This window comes from Giraffa tippelskirchi, chromosome 8 (genome assembly GCF_054371585.1).
Source record: "Giraffa tippelskirchi isolate mGirTip1 chromosome 8, T2T-mGirTip1v1.2.pri, whole genome shotgun sequence".
NCBI lineage: Eukaryota > Metazoa > Chordata > Mammalia > Artiodactyla > Giraffidae > Giraffa > Giraffa tippelskirchi.
Window position 1 is genome coordinate 132,293,070 of NC_137282.1, and position 9,009 is coordinate 132,302,078.

The window sequence follows — 9,009 nt, forward strand, 5'->3', positions numbered from 1 at the left end:
AGGAGCTACTGTCTTCCTGGTGCCCCATCCTCAAACTGCCTCTGAGGGTTCTAGTTTGCTTTTTTTTTTTTTAAATGTTTTTGATGTGGACCATTTTAAAAGTCTTCATTGAATTTGTTACAATATCGCTTCTGTTTGATGTTTTGATTTTTTGCCTGTGAGGCATGTGGGATCTTAGATCTCCAATCAGGAATCAAACCCAGAGATCTAACCTGCACCCCCTTTATTGGAAGGTGAAGTCTTCACCACTGGACTGTCAGGGAAGCCTCTAGTTTACTTTTTTATTTAAATGAAGAGAGGGTGGTCCACGTAGAAGATAAGGGAGGCAAGCAGGGAAGGGACAGGACAGAGCTAGGGCTTAAGTGCACTTGAATGTTGGCCAGGGACTTCTCACGTAGAAGATAAGGGAGGCAAGCAGGGAAGGGACAGGACAGAGCTAGGGCTTAAGTGCACTTGAATGTTGGCCAGGGACTTCTCTGGTGGTCTAGTGGCTAACAGTCCACGCTTCCCACATGCCACGACCAAGAGTTCTCATGACACAACTAAAGATCATGCGTGCCACAACTAAGACCTGGCAGTGCAGCCAAATAAATAAATATTTTAAAAATTATATATATATAATAGTCTATGGCCAGAGAGTATCCCACTAGGGATCAGAGAAAGATGTTGCTGCATAGATGGGCTTCTATTCTCAGCCAGGGACGCTTCCAGGACCAGCACGTAGCAGCACACTCATGCACCTGTGTGCCTGTTCTCACACACATACACATACACACACATGCCCCAGGCCACTAGGCATCAATGTCCCCTCCCCTATGCCCCTGAGTGGTAATGATGTCAGGTTTAGAGTGAGATGGAGGGCTGAATTCAAGCCTCCCACGATGGGAAAGATGCAGCTTCCAGGAACATAAGTGTGGTCAAGACAGGACCAGTGTGTGTGTGTGTGTGTGTGTGTGTGTGTGTGTGTGTGAGGCTATGTGTATTTGTGCAGTTTTATGTAAAAGGGGTTTCCCTCTGACTTCTCTGATCTCATCTGGGGAGCCCATAAACTCCGCCATCACCCAGACCCTCCCACATGTTAACTGTCCGTGGTGTGATTGGAACCCCTGTGTCATGACAGCCAAGTGCAGTGCACAGCCTGGGTAACTGTACACAGCAGTCCTCTCAGGGGCCCTCAGCTGGCCCAGCTCTGGAAGAGAAACCAGATCTTCCTCACAGGTTCCTCAATTCCGTGTCCGAGGGCAGGAACCAGAAACACTGAGCACCTGTTCAAACCCGGAGAAGGGAGTGGAGGTGACAGGATCGGAACAGCTGCTGGCTGGCCACCCACTTTGTCCCCATAAGAAGGGATCAGGAGATTGCAAATTGGGTAAGAAAATCCTCTCACCTCCAGCTCAAGACTGTAATCCTGGGCTTCTGGTCCCCTAAGCTTTGTTCTATTTTCACTCCTCTTCTCAGAGTGAGCGGGTCTCCATTGGCTGCAAGGATTTAGTGGGGACTTTTAGCCCAAGTTCTCCGGCAGCCCTTGGATCTGGTGTCAGTTTGCACTGCTCCCGTGACCTCTTCTCTTCTGCTTACCTCCTCTAGTCATTTCCCTGCACTTTGGGATTCGTCAGGCCCTTCGTCGCTCAGATCTGGGGAACTTAGGCTTGTGAGCGAGGAGGGCCCAGTGTTAGGAAGCCCAGCCGCGCTGGTGTGGGGAGCAGCGGTGAAAAGAACCGGTCCCCCTTGGGCATCAGCCTCCCGCAGGCCTGAGAGATGGGGAACATTATGGAGGGTAAGTCGGTGGAGGAGCTGAGCAGCACCGAGTGCCACCAGTGGTACAAGAAGTTCATGACAGAGTGCCCCTCCGGCCAGCTCACCCTCTACGAGTTCCGCCAGTTCTTCGGCCTCAAGAATCTGAGCCCGTGGGCCAGCCAGTACGTGGAGCAGATGTTTGAGACCTTTGACTTCAACAAAGTGAGCCGGGCTCTGGGTGGGGAGCGCTGTAGGGATGGTCCGGGGCTAGTGTGGGGGTGGGAGGGGCAGGTGTGAGGACGGCTGGAGGAATGACTGTTTATCTAGGAGACTGAGTGTCTATGTCAGTGACTCCAGTTTTCTAACGTCCATTGAGCACCTACTGTGCATCAGGCACTGGAGGTTTAGAAATGAATCAGCCCTCATCCCCGGGGAAGAGAGACTTCGGTCAGTGCACTCGGAGGCTAAACATTGGTTTCCTCTGCCTCTTCCACGTGCGCAATTTACCCCAGAACAAGCGTGAACACTTACAAGATGGTCGTCGAGCACCTACTAAGTGCTTGGTGCTGTACATGGTGCCTCTGCACAGGCCCTTAGATGCTCCCAGGATGCAGAAGGCAGAGGGGCAGAGGGTAGAGAGCAGGGTGATGAGCTTCAGGCCTGCTGGTCTGGGGTGGGCAGGTCCACATTGTTTGGGTCACCCACCCCATGATGATCTGTGGACCCTAGAACTGGGACAGTCAGGGTGGCGAGGTCACCAAGAAACCCAGGCTACTCCAGCTCCCAAGTCCCCAGTGACCTCAGTTCATCCTAAGAGGACCTGAAGGTCTGTGCAGTGGTCAAATTATAGATGTCTCCCCAAGGGATCACCTGGACGCATCAGGTGAGGGCGTCCTGAGAAGACAGAGGGGGCACTGTGAGTTTCCGTCCCTAGTTTTCATCAGCTGGGTGGCCTTGGAGCCCATTTCTTCCCCGCTCTGCTTCAGCTTATTCACCTTCAACTGTCACGGACATCAGGAGCATTAGTTAAGATGTTTCTTGGTATTTCTGAGCAAACCTTCCATTTATTTGGAGCAATTCAGTCAAGGTGTAGTGATAGAAGAACGTAAATCCACACATCCATCTCCCCATCCCTGCTGGCCCACACCTCAGCTGCTGCCTCCTCCAAGGTGAGGACAGGAAGCTGCCAAGTGTCCACTGCATGCTGGAAACATTGCCCAGAGCTTTTCCAGCTTCCCTCGCTGCCGAGAGGGTCCCAACATCATTGTAGGTGGGGCTTCTAGGGAAAGCTGAGGCTCAGAGGCTATTTAAAAACTCACTAATGTTTAGGATCAAGCGGCCAAAGCAGCTTATGGGCTTTGAGTCTCAGACTCAAGGGCAGCATTGTGGTGCCTGAGGGCTTTCCTAAAAGGGGTGCAGGGTCAGAGTATTGGAGCCCAAGGTACAGAGACCAAGAAGGGATGGCATCCTCAGGCTAGACCTCTGAAATACTCCAGAAGAAATGATCTTGCCTGAAAAGGTGTCAGAGTCCATCATTGGGCCTCAACTCATTATACCCAAATGCACTGAAAGAGCTCAGCTTCTTGCCTGTTAAGGAAACCCTTTGGCTCAAGATAACCCTTTGAATCTCAGATCTAAGATGACACTTATGACACTGGGGTGGGGCAACCCCTCAACCCTGTATTTGGCTAACTGAGTCATTCAAATGCTAGCTCTTCAATTTCTGTCACACGTAAGCACCACTGGTGACTCAGACAGTAGAATTTGCCTGCAGTGCTGGAGACCCGGCTTCTATCCATGGGTCAGAAAGATCGCCTGGAGAAGGGAATGGCAACCCACTCCAGTATTTCTGCCTGGAGAATTCTATGGACAGAGGAGCCAGGCAGGCTACAGTCCATGAGGTCACAAACAGTCGGACACAACTGAGCAACTAATACTTTCACTTTTTTTTTTAAGCACCACTTGTATTGTCCCAAACCTGACCTCTTTGATTCTACTCACACCCCTGCCTTAGGGCCTGGGCTCCCCCAGGCACTCTTGCTCCAGAGTTCCGCTCAGCTCACACCCTCCCCAGCTGCAAGGCTCTAGTCAAATGTCTCCTTTCCACTGGTACCTGCCCTGATGTCCTGGTTTCAGCCCTATTTAAATGGGGCTAGTCCCCACCTGGGCATTTCCTCGATGCTGCCCTAGAGCATGTCTCATCTTCGTATTAGAAGATGACGTTGAATAACATTTAGCTGCTATGATTATGGTCAATCTCCCTGTCAGTCTCCACAAAGGCAGGGATTTCTGTCCGTCTTTTTCATTGCTGTATCCTTTGCACCTAGAACAGTGCCTAGAACACAGTAGGAGCTCAATCAGTATTTTCACTTGAGTGAATGACTGTATGAGGAATTATGAGTTTTATGGACTACTTATATATAATATATATTAATTAACATTTATACTTGCTAAACTGAAGAACATCTTTGTAATATTTGAAGTGTCTTGTACACTGAAGACAGAAATCACACTCTGGACACTACTTCCACCCACTGTCACCAGCAAAAGGCAATGGAGCAGGTTGGCTACAAGATGGGACCCAGGACTAGCAAGTTTTGATACAGAAGACTGGAAGTTTTGGGGAGTGCAAACGATAGCCCGTGGGCCTATTTTTGTCAATGAAGTTTTGTTAAAACACACCACACCCATTCTTTTACAGATCATCAAAACTGATATATGTGCTATTTGGCCCTTTGTAGAAAAAGTTTGCCAGCCCTTGAGCTAGAAAAGAATCGTATCCTAGGGTACTGTACCAGGTGGGCAGGGTTTGGGGTTATGGCCATGAGTAGGGAATGTGACCAGGGCAACCCGCATATGCTTTGCTTACTTCAGAGTTTTGCCTGAGCTTGACTGTGCCTGGCAATCACACAGGTGCACACAAATCAATGTAAATCTCCTATCCCTGTATCTGAGTGCTGGGTGGCAATTAGACTCAGTTTATTAATATTTATTTATTTATTTATTTTTTGGCTGTGCCACAAGGCTTGTGGGATCTTAGTTCCCCAACTAGGGATTGAACCCACGCTCTCCCGGCAGTGAAAGTGCCGAGTCCCAACCATGGGACAACCGGGGAATTCTGAAGGAGACTCAGTTTCTAGGCAAAGCTTTGTCATTCACTAGTGTGTGGCCTAACCTCTCTCACCTTCAGCTTTTCATCTGAAAATAGGGATAGAAATACCCAGAGGTGGTTGTGAGGTTAAATGAGTAAAGTGAGTGAAACACACATCACCTGAAGCACGCAAAACAAGTTAGTATTGTTGTAGTCTCATTACCGATCTAACCCAGACCACAATCCTGAAAAGCACACGCAAATGAAACCCTGAGGCTATCTGACTTGTCCAAGGCCACATCTCTCCCAAGACATGGTTTAGGTCTTTCTGGCACAAACGCACATGCCTTTCCATTGCCCCATTCTGGCCATTTTTTTTTATTACAAAAAATTATAAAATTAAAAATTTTAATTACCAAGAAATGACAGCTCATTGTAAAAGTTTCCAACAATACAGAAAGATAAAAAACGAAAAGCAAAGTGTCCTTACCCTGCATCCCCTTGCCTGGGGAGAAATCTCCATAGTAGTAAGAAAGCAAACCTCTTGCTTCTCTGAACACGGCTGCAGGGGGCCCTGGCTCCACCATGACAAAGACCCTGAGAGGAGGGTTGGTCAAGAAGTGATTGAGGGACTTCCCTGCTGGTCCAGTGGTTAAGATTCCACACTTCCACTACAAGGTTGTGGATATGATCCCTGGTAGGGGAACTAAGATCCTGCATGCCCCGTGGCACAGCCATGTGTAGGAAAGCCCTTGAACATGAGAGGAAACACCCTGAAAATATTCACTATGATTTTGACTTCTGTCACGGAGCTCAGAGTGGTTGAGGCCTCACCTAAGGCCAGCGCACGATCAGGAGCTCTTAGAGGCCTTCCTGTCCCATCTCTGCCACGTCCCTAATAACAGTACCCCAGCCTCTGCTTGCACACTTTCAGGGACAGGGAGTTCATTACTGCATGAGGCTGTCCCTTCCACTGTGGGCAATTCTGTCTGTTAAAGAGTTCTTCATACGGACCCCAAACCTGCCACTCAGTCACTTCCTGGTTCCAGGGTGAGGGTTATAAGTGGAGCAATAGGGGCTGGACTCCAGGTTCACGGGCTCTGAGTCCAGTATCCCTTTCCTTTCAGCACTCAGCCTCTCTGCAAGACACAGGCTTCCCTTTCCCGGCTTCTCTTGGCTTGGGCAGAAGGTGGGCAGAGGTAGGCCTGTTTCCTGCTTCCCTGACCTTATTGGTAGGGCTGGCAGGGCCAGGCAGAGAGTCAGCTGCTGAACATATGGGGAGTCCTGGGGAAATACCCTGCAGGAATGTCTTGTACACCTTCCCCCATGGCCAATCCCTCCAAGACTCAATGAGGGCACCGCCTCCCCCAGGAAGCCGTTCTGCTGCTTTTGCCTGGGAGCACTCCTGTTCTGTGATTCCATAATGTCCCGTCCAGACGTGCTGTCCCTGAACATATGTCACGATGGCACCATGATTTCCTTATAGTGATGGTAATAATGTGTGTGTTAGTCATTCAGTCGTGTCCAACTCTTTGTGACCCCATGGCGTATAGCCCGTCAGGCTCCTTTGTTCATAAGATTATCCAGGCAGGAATACTGAAGTGGGTTGCCATTTCCTTCTCCAGGGGATATTCCTGACCTAGCGATCAAACCTGGGTCTCCTGCCTTGCAGGCAGACTCTTTACCATCTGAGCTACCAGGGAAGCCTTCGTAATAATAATAATAATAGTAATAATAGCTGACATTTACTGAGTGCTTACTATGTGCCAGGCAGTGTTGAGTGCCTTACATACCTGCATTTATTTAAGTCCACATCAATTCCATGGAGGTGGGAGCTATTATAACTACTACCCATCAAGGGTCATGTTGAATCCTTCCTCCCAGATCCAACATATTTGAGAAGGTGGGATTCCAGCCTGTGTCCTCAACGCTGAGCTCCCATCAGGACGGGCTTCTATCTTACTTACTGAGTCCTGAATCCTCAGTCTATAACAGCACCTAGTCGGTGCTCAGTAAGCTTCCAAGAATAAAGGGAAGGAGAAAGGCGCTCGATGCCTCCAACTCTACCTCTATCCCTTATCCAGGCGCGTTAGAGCGCGTTCAAATTACATCCTTATTCCTAGGGGGTTGTGTCTCAACTACACACTTCTTGTAACCTCACCCATCAAACTGGAAAAGGCCTGAAGTTTGAGGATCACAGTGACGGCTGGAACCAAAGTACCTGTGCAGTGATAGCAATAAGCCATTTACGCTCCAGTGGGGGGTTGGTTTATCGGATTTGATAAACCATCCTGGGGTGGGTAGGGTGGACTGTGAAGGACGTCCTGGAGACAAAAGCAGGTGGGCGCCAAGGGGGCGGGGCTCAGCGTCTCCTGGGCCCCTAGGGGCTCCGGGGGCGGGGCCGGGGCGAGGCCTAGACAGAGGGGCTTAGGCGGCCACGCCCCCCGCCTAGGACGGCTACATCGATTTCATGGAGTACGTGGCGGCGCTGAGCCTGGTCCTCAAGGGGAAGGTGGAACAGAAGCTGCGCTGGTACTTCAAGCTCTACGACGTGGACGGCAACGGATGCATCGACCGCGACGAGCTGCTCACTATCATCCGGGTAACTTCAGGTGCCGCGGGCTGGGCAGGGGCGGGGCCGAGCTGAGAGCCTGGGCTGGGTCTTCAGCCGGCTGGGGTCGGTCCGCGGGCTCGGAAGGGGACGGGATTGAGACTGAGGGTCCTTGCGGCGGCTCGGGCCTTCACCAGCTGCGTGACCTGGGCCAGGTTCCCCTGGGCCTCAGTTTCCTCTTCTGCACCAAGAGCTGTAGAAGCGCATCCCCAGCTCCGTCTGAGGCTCCTGGCCACCTTGACCTCTACTCCCCTCGCTCCCCGGCTGTCCTGTCGGGAGCTTGACGAGCTCTCTGCCCCATCCACAGCTGAGACGAGTTAGGACGGGTCCTCTCACTTCTCCTTCTTCCCTCCCAGGCCATCCGAGCAATTAACCCCTGCAGCGACTCGACCATGACTGCCGAGGAGTTCACCGATACAGTGTTCTCCAAGATTGACGTCAATGGCGATGGTGAGGCCGCGCTGGGACTCCCCAGGGGAGGGGTCACTGGGGGTGTCACCAGGCTCGTAAAGGGAGAGGGCAGGAGGGGAGAGGGAGGCACAAAGGGGCCGCTGCTGTCTACCTCCTCCGCCTGCCTCTGCCCTGGCCACAGAGCTGGCTTTTGGGGATCTCTGCACCAGACTTTGGTCTCTGGCTCCTTGGCCGGCTCTATTCACAGCCACTTCCTCCAGCCTTGCTTCTCTCCCACTTACAAGACAGCAGCTCTGGGCCCCGGTCACAGACGTGAACGCTTCCTGCCCATGATGCGCTTTCTTTCTACCCCAGGGGAACTCTCCCTAGAGGAGTTCATGGAGGGCGTCCAGAAGGACCAGATGCTCTTGGACACGCTGACCCGAAGCCTGGACCTTACCCGCATTGTGCGCAGGCTCCAGAATGGAGAGCAGGATGAGGAGGGGGCTAGCGGCAGGGAAACTGAGGCCGTGGAGGCCGACGGCTGAGCTCACTGCCTGCTCTTTCTGTACTGGGGAGGGTGTGTACGGTGGTGCCTGGTGTTTCACTGTTGTTTTAATACTAGATAGAGTCTACTGAACTCAAAGGCTCAGCTCACTTCTTAGGGGTCCGTAGTGACAGCACAGGGGCAGGGGTCCAGAGCTGGGCGGGGGTGGGGGGCGTTCTGGAACTGTGTGACTCAGCTGGTGGTGACTGCTCCTTGCTATGGCAGCCTTCAGCATCCATCAGGCTCCTCCCTACTCCCTTCCTGCACCTCCCCCAGCTTTTACCAGCTCTTCCACTGAGCTTCTCTGGTTCCACGCTCTTTTAGACAGGGAAGCTCTGAGGCAGAGGTGAGCATTCCCAGGACTCCAGTGGGACCCTGCAGATCTGGTGGCTGCAGCCTTCAGCTGGGTGCTGTCACATGCCCATCCTGCCCCCAGCATCCCGGAGCCTACTAGAGTGGTCTGTGTTGATTCATTCCCCCTTCAACAAGCATTTCTCAAACAGCTACTTATATTAATGCTAGATGTTACACGTGCAAAGAAGAGGATAGTTTGTATCCTCAAGGATCTTACAGCATCCTTATCAAACAATATCCCAAGAGAAGTTATGATACTGTAGACAGTCCTCCTTAATC

At 51.5% G+C, this 9,009-nt stretch overlaps 1 protein-coding gene across 1 annotated transcript; it reads left to right on the plus strand.

Moving 5' to 3' along the window:
* Positions 1–1,758: 1,758 nt before the first annotated feature.
* GUCA1A (guanylate cyclase activator 1A) lies at positions 1,759–8,377 on the plus strand. The gene is made up of 4 exons (XM_081517479.1): positions 1,759–1,959; positions 7,281–7,430; positions 7,796–7,889; positions 8,205–8,377. Exons 1-4 carry the CDS (start codon positions 1,759–1,761, stop codon positions 8,375–8,377), a joined length of 618 nt encoding a protein of 205 aa, XP_081373605.1.
* The last annotated feature ends 632 nt before the right edge of the window (positions 8,378–9,009 follow it).

What these genes read in the sequence shown, in the direction of transcription:
- GUCA1A (XM_081517479.1), top strand. Translation starts at nt 1,759, where the DNA reads ATGGGGAACATTATGGAGGGTAAGTCGGTGGAGGAGCTGAGCAGCACC. An exon ending in AGCTGCTCACTATCATCCGG is followed by an intron (nt 7,431 to 7,795) that starts GTAACTTCAGGT and finishes CTTCCCTCCCAG; the next exon opens with GCCATCCGAGCAATTAACCC. An exon ending in GATTGACGTCAATGGCGATG is followed by an intron (nt 7,890 to 8,204) that starts GTGAGGCCGCGC and finishes TTTCTACCCCAG; the next exon opens with GGGAACTCTCCCTAGAGGAG.